We start from the raw sequence: 20,379 nt of genomic DNA on the forward strand, positions 1-20,379 counted from the left end.
CATCTAAATTTAGTAACTTGTTTGATTTTAAATTGACAGCACTTTGTAATGGGACCACCAGTCTGTAATATTTTATGTAATATAAGCAGTTGACCTTATTGCAGATAAATCGTTCTCTCCCACATCCAGGAGGAAACTTGTTGGCTAATAGTGAACTCGATAGCCAATGACCAGATATGACAACACATTTCTGGTATTATCCTGGTTATTCTCTAGGTGGTTTGTTTGTATATTATGAGCTAGTGTTAGCACTTGGTCAGCAACAGTAATGAATAAGCTGCTTTTTTCCTGAAGCATCCGGTAGTGTTCTTTGTAATAATTGCATTCTTTGAATTTCACAGCACCATGTTATAGCCATGTGAGGAGGGGTAAAAATGACTCCCCCCTAACGTACCTTCTCAAGTCACAATAAAAGGTTTTTTTGTGAGTTTAGAAGAATGAAGGAATTTTCTCCGTGTCCATGCTTAACCGTTTATCTACTGATTGCAAATTAACTGACCTGACAGGCTTTCTTGAGTTTTAAAGCAAAAAATAGTTTATTTTTATTGAATTAGAAACCCGCCAAGGTAAAGATAGCAAAATATTTAAAAAGGTAAATTCTCACTTCTTGAACTTTAGTGACCCACATTCACACACGCACAAGCATGTAAAATTTGCAAGTTATACTGTGGGTATTTGCTGCCATAGCCAAATTAAAGTTCAATGCTGAAAAATAAAAGGATTGAAAGTTCACTCCTTTTGAGTCCATGGCTGTTCATTGTGGCTACGGCAGAATTTTTTCCAAGTTCCTTTAGATTCCAGGAGTTGAATTGAAGCCCATGTAATTGCAGTTGCTGGAAACGATTTCTTTTTGACTTGTAATCCATCTCTTCCAGAAGTCGATGCATTTTGCATCCTTTCAATGAGTTTCCTTTCAATGAAAAACTCATTATCTCTGTGCTGGACTTTCAAACTGCAAGAGATAGGGTCTTAACTTGGGAGAGGAGAGAAGGGAGCTCCTTTGCGCTTCATTGGCATCCTTTCCCAACTAATCCTTCCTTCTGTCTTTAGCAACTTGCATTAAAGAGATTTGAAAATGATTACTTCAGTCATATAATCTCTCTCCCCATAAAGATTTCAGAAGGATTTGTTTATCTGGTGTCTGAACCGGTAGATACATTTATTTCATGGTGGAGGGGGCGGGGGGTGAATAGGTTCAGTAACACCCTAGCCATTATTACTCTGAGTCAGCAGACTTTCTTCTCCGCTGGAGCAGCAGTCTTGGAGAAATGCAAATGTTATGTCTAGTGCATTTCAGTAAACCGCTTTGAATTAATTCCTAGCAGCTTCAGGTGTGAAATTCAGGAGAAGGATGTGGCATGTCTGTATTGCAATTCATAGTGGAACTTTCCAGAGATTGGTCAATGTACAATACCAGATATCAGGTAACTTATGGTAGCCATCTTTAGTCAGTATCTAAATAGCTCAGTATCTGTTTGGTCACCCAGTGAAATTATTGATTGATATTACTCATGTACAAGTCACATCATTATGACAGCTGAACAAAAAAGATTTGGAACTGTGTAATCATTGGCATTTGCCAGTTGAGCAGAGAAGATTGAGTCATAAGGGTTACATTTTCTTCTTTACTACTTGTTCGTTGAGCATCGCCTGGATGGAGCACAGGAATGACAATGTAGCAGTGGATTAAGTGCTCCCTGATTGGACTTAGAACATGTGAAGGCAAAGGAAAGGTGGAAATTGAAATTAAGCTAATTAAATTTTATATTTTGGGCAAGAGCAAGAAGTGGTGCCAATATAGTATCAACGTTTGGAGAAGGAGGAAAACCTGTGTGGGACTGGAACAAAGAATGTTCCACATATATCACAAAAAGACAGGCAAGGCAAGGACACATACACAAATTTCCAGATTAACATTATATTTGTAGGAAGTGAGTGGGGTGAAAGAAGAAATTGTTCAAAGTAAGAACAAGTTCAGCCAAGTGGAGGAGGGTGATGATGAATGGGGACTGGTTGGGCCTCCATTCAAGGAAGAGGTGGATTCTCTGCAAGCTCTCCAGTTGGATGGAGGTATCGGATGAGACATCCAGGGTAAAAGGATAGTGTGGTAGGAAATTAGAAGAAGTGATGGAGGATGTTGGAAGAGTCACACCGACAAGTACAACAATACTGGACCAGAGGAGAAAAAATAGAGTCAAAATATGAACAAATAAGCTCCCTGAGGTAAAAAATGGACAGAAACATTAGCTCTACGAGGACAGTGCTGTTTGTGGATCTTGAGAAAGAGTAGAAACAGGCTATGTATGATTGAGGTATAAAAGCCAGAGAGGCAGTGGGGCACGTGGAGATCTCTAGAAGATCAGTGACAATCCAGGAGGGGAGATGAGCAATATTAGAGAGTTATAAATATATGAAACTTCTGAAAAAGCAACGAAAAAGCTGTTGAGAATACAGATTGAACCATTAAAAATGTTATTTCACTTCATGTAGTTGATTTATATTGAAGGAAATATTGTGTGTCTGCACACTCAAAACCAGTATCCAGCAAAACTTACTCTTGCAAAAGTGAAGGCCATGTGAAATTTAAGCAGTGTTGATAAGTTAACACTGCATTCAATTTTAAAAGATTTTTTTTCTGCCATCAGTTAGGTCTTCCTGTGTTTGATCTTTACTCTTTCTGCAGTCACGAAGACTATTTCGCGGGACGGCCGTATGGAGCTCTGGATTCTGGCTTCAACAGTGTTGACAGTGGAGATAAGAGATGGTCCGGAAATGAGGTACATAATTCAATACCTTTTTAAAATAACATGGGGCAGGTGCAACCAGTACTTCAAAACTCTGTTTCAACATTCATTACAAGTATCAGTAGCTTTTTAAAAAACTTTCATACACTATACACTGATCATAATAAAAATTAACACACTCAATTTCCTTTTGTTCCTGATCAATATACCTCGTTCTGTGCTTGCTGCACTGGGAAAGTGGATTATTAAGTTAGTCCCTTTTGACATTTAATGATTCCATTAACGGTACTCACTCATGTTGCTTGTTGTTTAAGTTCAGTTTAAATTTATTAATTAGTGTCACAAGTAGACTTACGTTAACACTGCATTGAAGTTACTGTGAAAATCCCCTAGTCGTCACACTCTGGCGCCTGTTCGGGTACACTGAGGGGGAATTTAGCATGGCCAATGCATTTAACCAGCACATTATCAGTTTGGAAGCTGTGGTCAAATGGCTAATCCAGATCAGTCTTTCATATTGGTTTGTGGCTCGCCAGTTCAACACCATTTTTTTTAAAGCATTCATTGTCTCTGTTACATATTTGAGTAAATGTTGTGCTGTGCCACCACTTCTGGTCACGTGTTTAGTTTGTGATGTCATTGGCTGCTTCGTAGTCTTTTAGTAAGTCTAGCCCAAGCTTTTGTACAGTGAACAAATCAATAGCCCTGCTTATTGACTGCAAATAACTGCAACTCCACTTTCTTTTATCCTCACAAGACTAACATATACAATTGGATAAAAAGAAAAGTGATGAGAAGCGGATTAAAAATTCTCTTCTGGCAAAAAAGAAAAAAGTCAGAGCTGCACTTGCTCTTTGAAGGTTCAATCTCCTTTCAATGTTTCCAATGATCGAAGCAGAATCAGCAGCAGGGCAGCTGTCGCACCTGACATTGGACCAGTAAGGTAGTGGGGCAGAAAGAAAGGTCCCTACCAAAAAATAAAAGCAGGACAATCCGAGGAGTTCAGGATGCAGAGCTCATCATGTGCGTAGTTTGAGTAAGGCACGGAGGTAGAGTGAAAAATAGATCTCTCTTGTATTGCATTGAAGTCTAGAGCTCGCTGTTACATGGCTCAGGGAGCCATTCAAGTGGGGGGAGAAAAGACAAATGAAGTTATAATTGGGGATAGTATAGTCAGGGAATGGGGAAGGTACTGGAAATGGTGTTAAAACGGAGGATAACAGGAACGCAACCTGAATTAAAGCTATATATTTCCAGAAAACTCGAGCTGACAGTACAGGGCAATGCCTGTTGTGGGGGATGCGGGGAATAATTCCTCCGAATTTAAAACAAAGAGTATTGGAGCAATTACATGAAGGGCACCCTAGTATAGTTCAAATGAAAGAACTTGCAAGGAGCTACTTCTGTTACCTGGACTTGATGTCCAGATTGTGGAAAAAGCAGGACTGTGCTGGTCATGTGCGTGGTTAGGGAATGCACACCACTGCCCCCAATACATCCATGGGAGTCGCTTAAAATGCCTTGGCAACATTACACATAGACTTTGTAGGTCCATAAGAAGGCACATGTTCATGGTTGTCAACTGGCCGTAATGAAGTCAACAACTGCGGAACAAACCATTGAAAAGCTTGATGAGATTTTCACCAGATTTGGGAAATCAGAACAAATTGTAAGTAACCACAATTCATGGCTCGAGTTCGAAAACTAACTAAGGAAGTGTGGTATTCAACACACAACATCAGCATCATACCACCCTTCGATGGATGTTTAGCCAAAAGGTTTGTCCAGTCCTTGAGACATGCATTCAAAGTCTCCAATGGCCAAGATTCATTAAATAGCCATCTAAACAGTTTCTTGGCGACATATTTCAACGCAACATATGTGACTACTCAGCATTCCCCAGCTTGACTACTACTGAAGAGGAAGCTTTGATCTACTTCTACCGCAGGAGACATCTGAGATAGTAGAACACAATCAGCAGTCACAAATTTTGACAAGAGAAGGCACTTACAAAAGATTCTTGTTTCAACAAGGAGAGCAAGTTTTGACATGCAGCTACTCCACCGGTGAGAAGTAGATTCCTCCAACTGTATTTACACAAACTGGCCCTACCTCCTATACATTACAAACTGAAGATGAGCTAGTATGGAAACAGCATGCAGATCAGTTGCTAGCTACACACACCAACATGCCAGCCCCGTATGTGCCAGACCTATCTCAGGATGAACCACCATCCATATTACCAGATACTATGACTATGATTTTGTGTCAATCAGCAAAGACCAAGATTGCCAAAGAATCTTTTGCCACTACTAGCCTTTCTTCTGCAACAGAAGCTGTTACACCTTCCAGGGTAGAGACATCCTCAGAAGATCTTGAGAGTACCTCTAGGTCGAGAACAACCAAATACCTGAAGTGCGCAGGCAGCCAGTGCGGGATAGACGTCCACCAGATTGTCTTTCCTATTAACTGTGCAGTTGATTTGTTGCCTGCCTTATTTAATGACACTGTAAAAGTATACTGGTTATCTGTTGTTTAGGACCTTAGAAGTAAAGGGGGTGGGATGTTATATATTTGATTAGGTGTTGTGTTGTGTGCTGCAACTTTAAGAGTTTAGTCATGTATTTAGTAAATCTAGGCCAACCCTTTGTACAGTAACAGCTTCTCAATAAACCTGTCTTGTTGACTGCATCCAACCCATGTGCTGTGACACCACTTTCTTTTATCCTCACAAGTGCAACAGGTACAACAGTCTCCCCCACTGAGTAATTATCTTGTTCCTAATGCATCTCTTTCAATTGTGAAGACAATATCCATTTAAAGGCTGAGTTTACAGTCATGTATCAGTATCTGATAATTAATGGTGACAAATTCTGTCCAGTTGTGAAGCTGCTACGTATTACCACCCCGTGTATAATGCACCCAATATGACATTTAGCAACAGTCATATCCTACGATGTTGCTCTATTTGTAAATTGTAATGTTACAGTGTCCCTTGTGTAAAGTCCACTGCTGTAGCATTAATTATCTTGTGTTATAGGTGTGAAATAATGAGTTGCCTTTCAAATTGCAGCCCACAGATGAGATTTCTGATCTCCCACAGCGAATGGCTGAAATTGCAAAAGAGCAACGGCAACGGCGAGAGAGTCAGAATCACGAACATAGAGCTGTACCACTCGTGACAAATGGCACAGGTAAAGTGAATTCAATGTGTGACAGAAACACCCTCAGTAATAAAGTGAGTGCAGTCATAATAGATTGCACAGCCAATGAAAATGTAGAAACATTCTATAACTTATTTCATTTATAACTTGGCATATGCTCTGCAAACCAGCCATAGAATGTAATCAGAGCAAGCCAGCCAAAGAATGACATCAGAGCAAAGTGGAATGTCACTTAATAGGCTGTTTTTAGTGTGTCTTGAAATATTTAAAATGTTTAAACAAACTTTGGTCTCTTGCGTTTTTTCAGATACTTCTCATTCTAAAGTTAGCCGGTTTCTTTTTAAAGCAGAACTTTGCCCTACTAATCCACTGCTTCTTTCACTTTGAATAACTCAGACATGTACAAGTAAAGCTTATTTATTAGTCACAAGTAAGGCTTACATTAACACTGCAATGAAGTTACTGTGAAATTCCTCTAGTCACCACAGTCCAGTGCCTGTTCGGATCAATGCACCTAACCAGCACGTCTCAGAATGTGGGAGGAAATCGGAGCACCAGGAGAAAACCCACACAGACACGGGGAGAACATGCAAGCTCCACACAGACAGTGACCCAAGCCGGGAATCAAACCCGGATCCCAGGTGCTGTGAAGCAGCAGCGCTAACCACTGTACTACCGTGCCGCCCTGTTCAGAATATGTAAAATATTATTTTACTTCTCAGTGAGAGAATTCTGATTATTCTGTGACTCCCAGATTATTGGCCCAACAATTCAATCAGGCAGTTAAACTGGGATCCAGTTATTGTTTCAATTAATATAATATCTTATTTTCAGATTATTTGGTAGAGTCCTGGCATATCATAGAACATAGAAAAACTACAGCACAAACAGGCCCTTCGGCCCACAAGTTGCGCCGGTCATGTCCCTACCTACCTAGGCCTATATATAGGCTTACCTATAACCCTCAATCCTATTAAGTCCGATGTACTCATCCAGAAGTCTCTTAAAAGACCCTATCAAGTTTGCCTCCACCACCATTGACGGCAGCCGATTCCACTCACCCACCACCCTCTGAGTGAAAAACTTACCCCTGACATCTCCTTTGTACCTACTCCCCAGCACCTTAAACCTGTGTCCTCTCGTAGCAGCCATTTCAGCCCTGGGAAAAAGCCTCTGAGAATCCACCCGATCTATACCTCTCAATATCTTGTACACCTCTATCAGGTCACCTCTCATCCTTCATCTCTCCAAGGAGAAAAGACCGAGCTCCCTCAACCTATCCTCATAAGGCATGCCACCCAATCCAGGCAACATCCTTGTAAATCTTCTCTGCACCCTTTCAATAATTTCTACATCCTTCCTGTAATGAGGCGACCAGAACTGAGCACAGTACTCTAAGTGGGGTCTGACGAGGATCTTATAAAGCTGCATCATTATCTCCCGACTCCTAAACTCAATCCCTCGATTGATGAAGGCCAGCACACCATACGCCTTCTTAACCACCTCCTCTACCTGCGAGGCCAATTTAAGAGTCCTATGGACCTGGACCCCAAGGTCCTTCTGATCCTCTACACTGCTAAGAGTCTTACCCTTGATATTATACTCCTTCATCCCATTTGACCTGCCAAAATGTACCACTACACATTTATCCGGGCTGAAGTCCATCTGCCACTTCTCCGCCCAGTCTTGCATCCTATCTATGTCACGCTTCTGACATCCCTCCAAACTATCCACAACACCACCAACCTTCGTGTCGTTGGCAAACTTACCAACCCATCCCTCCACTTCCTCATCCAGGTCATTTATGAAAATGACAAACAGCAAGGGTCCCAGAACAGATCCCTGGGGCACTCCACTGGTGACCGACCTCCATTCAGAAAAAGACCCATCTACAACCACTCTCTGCCTTCTGCAGGCAAGCCAGTTCTGGATCCACAAGGCAACAGCCCCTTGGATCCCATGCCCTCTCACTTTCTCGAGAAGTCTTGCATGGGGGACCTTATCGAACGCCTTGCTGAAGTCCATGTAAACCACATCTACCGCTTTTCCTTCGTCAACGTGTTTAGTCACATTTTCAAAGAACTCCACCAGGCTCGTAAGGCACGATTTGCCTTTGACAAAGCCGTACTGACTACTTTTGAGCATACTAAACTTCTCTAAATGTTCATAAATCCTGTCCCTCAGGATCTTCTCCATCAACTTACCAACCACTGAGGTTAGACTCACCGGTCGGTAATTTCCTGGGCTATCCCTATTTCCTTTCTTGAATATAGGAACCACATCCGCAATCCTCCGGCACCTCTCCCGTCTCCATCGACGACGCAAAGATCATCGCCAGAGGTTCTGCAATCTCTTCCCTCGCCTCCCACAGTAACCTGGGATACATCCCATCCCATATCTGTAACTTGATGTGGAGATGCCGGCTTTAGACTGGGGTAAACACAGTAAGAAGTCTCACAACACCAGGTTAAAGTCCAACAGGTTTATTTGGTAGCAAAAGCCACTCGCTTTCGGAGCGCTGCTCCTTCGTCAAGTGAGTGGGAGTTCTGTTCACAAACAGGGCAGATAAATACACAAACTCAATTTACAAAATAATGGTTGGAATGTGAGTCTTTACAGGTAATCAAGTCTTAAAGGTACAGACAATCACCAGGCAAGAGTGTTCTCTTCCTGTTGGGGAGCACTTCAGCGGTCACGGGCATTCGGCCTCTGATCTTCGGGTAAGCGTTCTCCAAGGCGGCCTTCACGACACACGACAACGCAGAGTGGCTGAGCAGAGACTGATAGCCAAGTTCCGCACACATGAGGACGGCCTCAACTGGAATCTTGGGTTCATGTCACACTATCTGTAACCCCCACGACTTGCCTGGTCTTGCAAAATCTCACTAACTGTCCTGTCTGGAGACAATACACATCTCTTTAACCTGTGCTTAACGCTCTCTCCGCTCGCATTGTCTGTAGCTTTAAGACTTGATTACCTGTAAAGACTCGCATTCCAACCATTATTTTGTAAATTGAGTTTGTGTCTTTATTTGCCCTGTTTGTGAATAGAACACTCCCAATCACCTGACGAAGGGGCAGCGCTCCGAAAGCTAGTGGCTTTTGCTACCAAATAAACCTGTTGGACTTTAACCTGGTGTTGTGAGACTTCTTACTATATCTGTAACTTATCAGGGTTAGAGAGAGCACATTTGCATACTGAAATTTGTGCAACTGAATTGCAGTTGAATTCCAAACCGAAGTGTCCCCATTTGTGAAGTCTTGATACACATCAGGACAAACAGGTTGGACGTCCTATGAGACAGAAGTTGATAGAGCTCATAACTTTCCTTTGCATTCCCTGCTTACTGATTATATGAGCATTAGTGAGGCAAGGGAACAAATCTTTGCCCCCTCCCTAGTTTGAAAGTGAATAGGCAGCATGGCAGGGCAAAACATATGTGCTATTACTGCCTGTTTCCACCCATCACGTACACACCCCTCACCACACACACACATCTCTATCACACACTCGCACTACACTTGCACACGCGCCCACTACGCATTATTAATTGGCAACAAATTTGGTGTAATTCAAAACTTAATTCCACTTATTGCAATTCAATCTACAATATGAAGAATCATAGTCTACAGCATCGACTGAGATCATTCATCCTATTATGTTCATGCCAGCTCTTTGCTGGGACAGTCCAGAACTAGCTCTACTGCTTTACTTTCGCCCTATAGTCTTTTGACTTTTTTGTTTCAAACATTTGTCCAGTTTTCCTTAAAAGATCTCGTGGTCTCTGCATCAACCATTCTCAGCACCAATCCTGTGCACCCCAATAGCCTTTTCTGTAAAGAAAAAAATCTTTCTTTCTCTCTTCACTTTTAAGTGGCAATGGTCAATTGATGACCCCTGCCCACTACTGCTATTTAGTCTCCAACCGGAGATAATTATGCTTACGTGTTCATTCTTTCAAACACTTGATAATTCATGAAACTTTTTGTAAATCTCTTCTGCTGTAATGGAAATATTACAAGTCCCTTCTCACAACTAGAGTTTCGCATAACTCCAGTTCCCACTAATTTATTGTGTCTGTGTTTGAGTGAACATGGTCTGCCTGCTATACATGCGCATGCATGCGCGCTCACAAATATAGAGTGGATGCTGAAAAAATGTTTCCCATTTTATTTTAAGGTTTCCATTTAAGATGGAGATGATAAGAAATGTTTTCTCTGACATTTGTGAGTCTTTGGAATTCTCTTCCCCAGAAAGTGGTGGAAGCAGAGTCATTGAATATTTTTAAGGCAGAGGTAGATATATTATTGACTAACAAGGATATCAGGAGTAGGTGGAATGTGGAGTTGAGGCCACAATCAGATCAGCTATAATGATAACCTGTGCAGCAGGCTGAGGGATCACATGGCCTATTCCTACTAATTTTTATGTTTGTATGTTTGTACGCCATCAAGTATAATGGGTGCTATGTGCTAAATCAAGTTGCTGTCACTGGGATACAGCACTTACCTCAGTCCCTGAATTGTTGCTTTCCAAGGCAGTGTAAAACAAAATGACTTTTGGTCCAAATTGGGAGGGTGAGTTCGTGGCTTTGGCTCGGGCTCCTGTGCTGAATCTAGGCAAACTGGGAAAAATAGTGACAAGTATTAGAAGAGAGAGTACTTCCCAAAACTTTGGCTTTGACATGAGGCAAACGAGACAGTTAAGTTACAGGTAAAAATTTTGTTCAGAATAAATGGAGAATTAGATATGATATAACCAGCAACTGTGAAATTGATAATGCAAATAGTTCATTTTTACTTTGTGTGATATAAGTGACTACCCATTGGATATGGACGTCACTGGGCTGGACTTGTATTTGTTTGCCCATCCCTAATTGCCCTTGAACTGATGGTTTACTAGGCCACTTCAGAGGGCATTGAAGAGTCAACCACATTGCTGTGGGACTGGAGGTCAGACCAGGTAACGGCAGCAGATTTCCTTCCGTAAAGAACATTAATGAACCAAATGGGAGTTTACAACAATCGACAATGGTTGTCAGTAGATTTTTAATTCCAGATTTTTATTGAATTCAATTTCACCATCTGCCATGGTGGGATTTGAATGACGGAGCCCCAGAGGATTACCCTGTGTCTCTGGATTACTAGTTCAGTGACAACACCACTGTTGTAAATAATGTGAAATGTACAACTAACCTTCCCTGAGATAGTCCTGGTGAATCTTCCCAAATCTGAACATGGTGCTTTAACTATTGACTCATCATTGTCTGTAAAAATGTATCATTACATTTGCCTATGTCACTATTTATAAAACCCAAATCTCTCCAGTTTTTTAAATGCTGCAAGCAATTTCATTAATTTGCTCTAAAAGAATTCTGAAAAGGCAAAGACAAATGTGTCCTTCACAGTGGATGTTTTGTGAGGTAAATAATTTGCAACTGGTGGCTAGTTGAAATTATTTTTATATCTTTATTCCAGTTGAACATGATCTAGAGCAAATAGATTACATTGATAGCTGTGCAGCGGAGGAAGACGAGGAGGAAATACGATTGTTAAAGCGTCCTGAATCCACCAGTCTCAGCTCCCAGTTCATAGCATATATTGAACGACGGCGTATTAACTATGAGGTAATTCTTCAATTCATGGCTAAAACCAATGAAAATATTTGCATGTAAAGAATTTGTAAAAATTCACTCACAGGATGTGGGTGTCTATTCTTACTTGTCCTTGAGAAGTTGTTGACAAGCTACCTTCGTGTGAAGTGCCACAATTTATATGGTGAAGTTATTCCCAAAGTGCTGTTAGGCAGGAAGTTCCAGGGTCTTGGGCCAGTAACAACGAAGGAATAGCAATATAATCCTAAACTAGGATGACATGTGACTTGGAGGGAAACTTGGATTTGTGGTGTTCTCAGACCCTCCTCTCCTTCTCCTCCTCCTCCTCCAACTCATAGGTAGCAGTAATCATGGGTTTGGGAGGTGCTGTCAAGAAACATTGGTGAGTTTCTGCAGTGCATCTTGTAGATTATACCTACTGCAGCCAGAATTGGGGGGAATGAATATTTAGGATGGTCAATGGGGTGCCAGTCGAGTAGGATGCTTTGTCCTAGACGGGTGTCAAGCTTCTTGAATGTTTTTGCAGCAGTTTGCATACAAATAGATGCAGAGTGTTCCATCCCATTCTTGACTTGTGATGGTGGAAAGACTTTAGGAAATCATTCTAGAGAATACCAAGTCTCTGGCCTGATATTTTAATCACAGCATTTATATTGCTGCGTCAGGTAGGTTTCTGATCACAGTGGTTTATTTCACAGGATGTTGGTGTCGCTGGTTAAGCTAGCATTTATTGCCCATCCCTAATTGCCTTTGAGAAGGTGATTTGATTTGATTTGATTTATTATTGTCACATGTATTAGTATACATTGAAAAGTATTGTTTCTTGCGTGCTATACAGACAAAGCATACCATTCATAGAGAAGGAAACGGGAGAGTGCAGAATGTAGTGTTACAGTCATAGCTAGGGTGTAGAGAAAGACCAACTTAATGCAAGGTAGGTCCATTCAAAAGTCTGACAGCAGCAGGGAAGAAGCTGTTCTTGAGTCGGTTGGTACGTGACTTGAGATTTTTGTATCTTTTTCCCGAAGGAAGAAGGTGGAAGAGAGAATGTCTGGGGTGCGTGGGGTCTTTAATTATGCTGGCTGCTTAGTCAAGCCAGCGGAAAGTGTAGACAGAGTCAGTGGATGGATTGGGTGATGGATTGGGCTACCTTCACGACCTTTTGTCATTCCTTGCGGTCTTGGGAAGAGCAGGAGGCATACCAAGCTGTGATACAACCAGAATGAATGCTTTCTATGGTGCATCTGTAAAAGTTGATGAGAGTTGTAGCTCACATGCCAAATTTCCATAGTCTTCTGAGAAAACAGAGGTGTTGGTGGGCTTTCTTAACTATAGTAGGCCACTTTTTATTGAAACAATGAATATTTATAGATATTTTAATTTACTAGTTAGACTGTGCATCATCCTTGTTAAGAATAGAATAACCTCTTATACAGGGTATTATTTTGTTGCTTTTTGTGTGAATGAGTTTTATGGGCAAAATTAAAAATTGGATTTTTTTGTGCATATAGTACGGTGTATAGACATGTAAAAAATCAAACCATTCGTTATACATTTGTTTACTAGCTAATAAATTTTGTTAACCATAAGACCACAAGACATAGGAGCAGAATTAGGCCACTTGGCCCATCGAGTCTGCTCCGCCATTCAATCCTGGCTGATATTTTTCTCATCCCCATTCTCCTGCCTTTTCCCCATAACCCCTGATCCCTTTATTAATCAAGAGCCTATCTATCTCTGTCTTAAAGACACTCATTGACCTGGCCTCTACAGCCTTCTGCGGCAAAGAGTTCCACAGATTCACCACTCCCTGGCTGAAGAAATTCCTCTTCATCTCTGTTTTAAAGGATCGTCCCTTTAGTCTGAGGCTGTGCCCCCGGTTCTAGTTTTTCCTAATCGTGGAAACATCCTCTCCACATCCACTCCGTCCAGGCCTCGCAGTATCCTGTAGGTTTCAATAAGATCCCCCCTCATCCTTCTAAACTCCAACGAATACAGACCCAGACTCCTCAACCGTTCCTCATACAACAAGCTCTTCATTCCAGGGATCATTCTTGTGAACCTCCTGTGGACCCTTTCCAAGGCCAGCACATCCTCCCTTAGATATGGGGCCCAAAACTGCTCACAATACTCCAAATGGGGTCTGACCAGAGCCTTATGCAGCCTCAGAAGTACATCCCCGCTCTTGTATTCTAGCCCTCTTGACATGAATGCTAACGTTGCATTTGTCTTCCTAACTGCCGACTGAGCCTGCACTTAACCTTAAGAGAATCTTGAACAATGACTCCCAAGTCCCTTTGTGTTTCTGATTTCCGAAGCATTTTCCCATTTAGAAAATAGTCTATGCCTCCCTTTCTCCTAAAGTGGATAACCTCACACTTTTCCACATTATATTCCATCTGCCATTTCTTTGCCCACTCTCCTAACCTGTCCAAGTCCTTCTGTAGCCCCCGCTTCCTCCATACTCCCTGTTCCTCTACATATCTTTGTATCATCTTCAAACTTAGCAACAGTGTCTTCAGTTCCTTCCTCCAAATCGTTCATGTATATTGTGAAAAGTTGTGGTCCCAGCACTGACCCCTGAGGCACACCACTAGTCACTGGCTGCCATCCTGAAAAAGACCCCTTTATCCCCACTCTCTGCCTTCTGCCAGTCAACCAATCCTCTATCCATGCCAGGATCTTGCCCTTAACACCAAGGACACTTAACTTATTTAACAGTCTCCTATGCGGCACCTTGTCAAAGGCCTTCTGGAAATCTACATAAATCACATCCACTGGTTCTTCTTTTCTAACTTCCTTGTTACCTCCTCAAAGAACTTTAACAGATTTGTCAGACATGACCTCCCCTTGACAAAGCCGTGCTGGCTCAGACCTACTTTATCATGCATTTCCAAGTACTCTTGATGTGGAGTTGCCAGCGTTAGACTGGGGTAGGCACAGTAAGTAGTCTCACAACACCAGGTTAACGCCCAACAGGTTTATTTGGTAGCACGAGTTTCCGGAGCGTTGCCCCTTCATCAGGTGAGTCACTCACCTGATGAAGGGGCAACGCTCTGAAAGCTACCAGATAAACCTGTTGGACTTTAACCTGGTGTAGTGAGACTACTTACTGTCCAAGTACTCTGCGATCTCATCTTTAATAATGGACTCTAAAATCCTGCCAATGACCGAAGTCAGGCTAACCAGCCTATAATTTCCCGTCTGCTGCCTCCCTCCCTTCCTAAAGAGCGGTGTTACATTAGCTACTTTCCAGTCCTCTGGTATCCTCCGTGCCTCCAGTGATTCCTGAAAGATCACCACCAATGCCTCCACAATTTCCTCAGCTATCTCTTTTAGAATCCTGGGGTGTAGTCCATCCGGTCCAGGTGATTTATCCACCTTCAGACGTTTCAGTTTCCCCAGAACCTTCTCCTTAGTGATGGCCACTACACTCACCTGTGCATCCTGATTCTCCTGGAGCTCTGGCATCCCACTGGTGTCTTCTACCATGAAGACTGACACAAAGTAACAATTCAGTTCCTCTGCCATTGCTTTGTTTCCTATTATTGCTTCTCCAGCCTCATTTTCCAGTGGTCCATTGGCTATTTTTGCCTCTCTCTTGTCTTTTATATATTGGAAAAAACCCTTCCTATCTTCTTTTATATTACCAGCTAGCTTACACTCATATTTCATCTTCTCCCCCGTTATTGCTTTTCTAGTTGTCCTCTGCACACTTTTAAAGGCTTCCCAATCCTCTGGCTTCCCACTAATCGTTGCCATTTTATATGCGTTTTTTTTGCCATTATGCTGTCCTTGACTTTCCACGTCAACCATGAATGTCTCGTCTTCCCCTTAACATGTTTCCTCCTCTTTGGGATGAATTTCTGTTGTGCCTCCCGAATAACTCAAAAACTCCTGCCATGGGACTAGAATGTCCCATTTCACAATACTTGTTGATAAAAACTATTTGGAATGTAATTCTAGGATAGAATTATAACTGATGAATCTAATAATTTAAGGATTGTGTTTTCACTTTGAAGGCTTCTCCAGTGAAGTCAAGGCCGGTTGGGGATCCACAAAGAACTGAGAATGAGAGGGGCTGGCAACAACAAAATAGGTATTGCCTTCAACCTCAACTTGGAGTGAATTTATATCAAAGAATGAAAACTCATTGTAAATTTGGAAAATACAGTTGTTTTTCAAAGTAAAAGCATTTTGAAAATAATTCTACTCGATATGTCATCTCAGTTGTTGTAATTGTAAGCTCTAATGTGCTGCAGTAGCCAAGACATGAACAGGAAAATAGGTATTTTATTATGAACTTTATGTATTTCCAATATGTTATTTCCAATATCTTAATTTGAAAAAATGTCGTAAGATTTGAATGTACCTCAGGAATTCTAAATATGGAACAATAGTATCCAGGTTTCTTTCAGATTGTTACTGTAGTCATTTAATACCTATTACTAGGATGTGGTATTTTTTAATGTATTGGACAGATGAATATTACATATGCGTATTGTTTGAAGTGGTTTTATGTTCTCAGGAGGGTAAACACACTACTTGGTGGTTATATTGAGACATATAGGCCTCAAAAGGCCCTTGTTTGATCTCTGGTTTGTGCTAATTCTGCTGATTGCAGTTAGTTTGCTCAACACAATCGCAACGATCTGAACTAGGAGAGGATCATTTTCCAGCAATTTTGCTGAAAAGTACACATCAAATTGATCTGCCTAGGATGTTCCAACTATGGTCAAATAGTCCACATGGTCAGGTTATTTTAGAAAGGTACTGAAGTCTGCTGGCATTCATACAACTGTATTCCAGTATGAATTTACACCTTCGAGAAAGGAGAAGCCATTAGAAATTCAGGGAACAAAAGCAGAAAGTACGTGAAAATCTCAGCATGTCTGACAGCATCTGTGGAGAGAATTGAGCCAATGTTTCGAGTCTAGTTGACCCTTCGTCAGAGCTGGCCAACGTTTTGAGTTTGGATGACCCTTCATCTCTCTTCGGGAAATTCAGGGAACATGAATTCGCAGAAACAATTTTTAAAAAGTTCTTTATTAGTTAGTGAACCAGGAATAATAGGAAGATAGAACTATAGATTAGTTGGCTTGACATCAATGGTAGGAAAGATACTAGAATCTCTTCACTAAAAGACCAAATAACAAAATTCTCAAGACAAGAACATAATTTTAAAAAACATAGATTTTGAAAGGGACGGTCACGTTTAACCAACCCATTGAATTATTTAAAGTAAAAAAGAGTAGGCAAAGGCAGTGTGGTGTGTGTAATATACATGTTCTTTTGGAAGTCTTTGATAAGGTTCCACATTTTAGACTTATGACAAGTCAGGAAATATCAGGCAGAAAGTGGGAAGTGGTGGTCTTGGACGAAATATGCTGGGACTACTAATCACCAAATATGGAAATAATTTGGACTTTGTGATTGGAGGAAAGTGTCAGCATTTGCAAATTGTACCAAAATGGGGAGTATAACTAACAATACGGAGCACTGAGTATTTGTTTAGAGATGTCTGCTTTACTGTCTCCACACCTAAAACCCACAGTAAGAAGTCTCACAACACCAGGTTAAAGTCCAACATGTTTATTTGGTTTCACGAGCTTTCGGAGCACTGCTCTCCCATCCAGTGAGTCATTCACCCGATGAAGGGGCAGCGCTCTGAAAGCTCGTGATACCAAATAAACCTGTTGGACTTTAACCTGGTGTTGTGAGATTTCTTACTGTGCCCACCCAGTCCAACGCTGGCTTCTCTACACCTAAAAGCCAAATACAGCAGATGCTAGATTTGGAAATGAAATGAAAACAGAAAGTGGTGTAAAAATTCAGCATGCCTGGCGGCATCTGTGGAGAGAGAAACAGAGTTAACATTTCTAAACCAATATGATGCTTCTTATCCACTGTTCATTGTAGATTCGTTCCCCTCTTATGCTGCTGGTTGCTTGTATCTCACTAAACTGGTTTTACTTGTTTGAAATCCCAGGGCTTCATGATGTGCAAAGGGGTTATTCTTACACTAGTATTTGAGCATTTATACCAAAGAAGTGAGCAGTTTGGGGGACGAATGCAAATTTAATTTGCTGATTCCTTGGACAACATTGTACAACAGACAAATAGAAAATATAAACTGTAATAAAAGTAAAATTGATTTAATAGTCACAAGTAGGCTTCCATTAACACTGCAATGAAGTTACCGTCAAAATCCCCTAGTCGCCACACTCCAGCACCTGTTCGGGTACACTGAGGGAGAATTTAGCATACCAATCCACCTAACCAGCACATCTTTGGGCAGTGGGAGGAAACCGGAGCAGCCGGAGGAAACCCACGCAGACATGGGGAGAACGTGCAAACTCCACACAGACATGACCCAAGCCGGGAATCGAACCCAGGTCCCTGGCGCTGTGAGGCAGCAGTGCTAACCACTGAGCCACCATGCCATCCCTATTAAAATGTATTCAAATTAATATTGTATATCTTTCAACATTTAATTCCCATTTTAGTTTGACCTTAATGTAGCTCGTTATATTGGTTGTGAATTAATCAGCCAGATTGGGATTTTTGTATAATTTCTGACACTGAATGTTATACAATCATTTATGTCATTCACTCATATCTTAAAGTGGTAGAAGTAGAATTCTGTTGCAGTGAAATGAAGTGTTTAATGTTTTCTTTTAAGTTTATTTATTAGTGTCATAGGTAGGCTTCCATTAACACTGCAATGAAGTTTCTATGAAAATCTCCTAGTTGCCACACTCCGGTGCCTGTTCGGGTACACTGAGGAGGAATTTAGCATGGTCAATGCACCTAACCAGCACATGTTTCGGATGTGGGAGGAAACCAGAGCATCCGGAGGAAACCCATGTAGACACAGGAAGAATGTGCAGACCCCACATAGACCATGACCCAAGCTGAGAATCGAACCAGGGTCTCTGGTGCTGTGAGGCAGCAGTGCTAATCACTGTGCCACCATGCAGCCCACAACCCCAAATAGATTTAATTTTCTGATATAATTGACCTGTAGACCATTAGAAGTGTAGAAGATATTTAACTTCTAATTATTTGACCTTTTACATTTATGAAATTAATGACTGACCACAAAGTTGTCTATGCCACATGCGTATACACAATAACAATCCTAACTTTTCAGGAATGATGTCATTGGCTCCAAAAGACCTGAAACTTTACAACTGTGGCATGATAGTGAACGACAACAGGCATTAAAAGATCGGTGAGTTCAGATTTATAATTTTCAAATAGGTGATTGTTTTAAAAGGAAGGCACATTTAATTGTGAATTTGTCAGACATCCTCATGAACTAACAGATATCGTGTTGAACAGAATTTATTCAGTTTTTCTCTTCTTTCCCAAAGTTAAGTGTGTGGGATGAATTTCACTGGTGCCAGGAGCCTCTAGGTCTTTGCCTATGTGTCTCTGGCCAGTCATTATTAACGCCCTCTTTGACTACCCACTCAAACATGGTATAATTTACTTCAGGGTCAGTGGATAGTATTGTGGGTAGGTGAACCCGCACGTTCTCTCTTATACTTCTGTCTTTTAAGGTTTGACCTGAACCTATCTGGATGAAGGAAATGATTCAATGCTCATAGCTCATTTTAATAGTTTATTGTAATCTTTGGAGTATTGACAGCGTGGATGTGGAGAGGATGTTTTCTCTTTTCAGAGAATCTAGAATTGTGAGTCACCGTTTAAAAATAAAGAATCACTCCTTTAAGGCAGAGATGAGGAGAAATTCTTTCTCTCAGAGGGTTGTGAGCCTCTGGAATTCTCTTCCTCAAAAGGCAGTTGAAGCAGAGTCATTGGATATTTTGACGGCAGAGCTAGATAGATTCTTGGTTAACAAGGGGGTGAAAGATTTACTGGGGGAGGCAGAAATGTGGGGTTGGGTTTACAATCAGATCAGCAATGATATTATTGAATGCCGGAGCAGGCTCGAGGGACTAAATGGCCTCCTCTTGCTCCTAAATCTTTTGTTTTTATGTTATTAAACATACAAACATCAGTATCCTGACTTCCTTTTAAGCTAACACTTAGAAATGAACATACAAATGTCAATACCTGCTCTCCTTTGTAGTGAAATCAGTATTATACTCACAAACATAGTCCCTGTAACTTCTGAGCTGCACCCACTGTTAACCTTTGATTACCTATTGTGAAAAGTTGTGCTTCAGCTCCTGCTCTTCCTGTAGTTTAGTTGTCCTGTTTTAGTCTATCTAATTCCCTTACTAAAGTTCCTTTCTGAGAGTGATATGCAGTGCTGCCACTGCTGTCGGCTGCTGCCTTTTCTCTTGTCTGCTTCAAGCTACGTAAGTAGTTAATGTGACCTTCATATCCAAGTTAGCTGGATGTTTTCAAGCAATTACACAGTCTCAAGCATTCAGGATAACAATATATTTTTGGATGCCAAGGGAATCAGTAGGTAGGGGGATTGTGCCTGGAAGGTGAAATTGAGGTAGAAGATTAGTTGTGATCTTACTGAATGGCGGAGCAAGTTGGAAGAGCCAAATGATCTACTCCAGTTTTTGTAGGTTCTTGTGACTTGCTTTAAAGGGAGCAGTAGTCTGAACAATGGGACTCCTGAGTAGTCAGTTTGCTTTTAGGGATACAGTGTGAAAGTTTAAATTTTATTTAACACTTGGAAAATTTAGGTGAAGCATCACCACAACTTAGTTTAGGGAGGTTGAAAAATTCTGGCCTTGCCAGTGGCACTCACTTCCCATGATTGTGTAAAAAAAGCTGTTCAGAGCTTCTTTGAAGTATTTTCTTTCATTTCTACCTTTGCAGTAGCTATTCATTATCCACCTCCAATTCTCTGACTTGCTGTATCTGAAA

At 41.3% G+C, this 20,379-nt stretch overlaps 1 protein-coding gene across 10 annotated transcripts in view; it reads left to right on the top strand.

Annotated features, from left to right (window-relative positions):
• Window positions 1-20,379, top strand: part of lrch3 (leucine-rich repeats and calponin homology (CH) domain containing 3) — a 128,988-nt gene that overhangs the window by 76,104 nt on the left and 32,505 nt on the right. For all 10 annotated transcript variants that reach the window (XM_078206822.1, XM_078206828.1, XM_078206806.1 and 7 more), the window contains exons 7-11: window positions 2,684-2,777; window positions 5,818-5,938; window positions 11,387-11,535; window positions 15,546-15,622; window positions 18,677-18,757. In XM_078206822.1, coding sequence (XP_078062948.1) covers window positions 2,684-2,777; window positions 5,818-5,938; window positions 11,387-11,535; window positions 15,546-15,622; window positions 18,677-18,757 — 522 coding nt within the window. The remainder of the gene's footprint in view (window positions 1-2,683; window positions 2,778-5,817; window positions 5,939-11,386; window positions 11,536-15,545; window positions 15,623-18,676; window positions 18,758-20,379) is intronic.

This window comes from Mustelus asterias, chromosome 3, assembly GCF_964213995.1.
Source record: "Mustelus asterias chromosome 3, sMusAst1.hap1.1, whole genome shotgun sequence".
Lineage (NCBI taxonomy): Eukaryota > Metazoa > Chordata > Chondrichthyes > Carcharhiniformes > Triakidae > Mustelus > Mustelus asterias.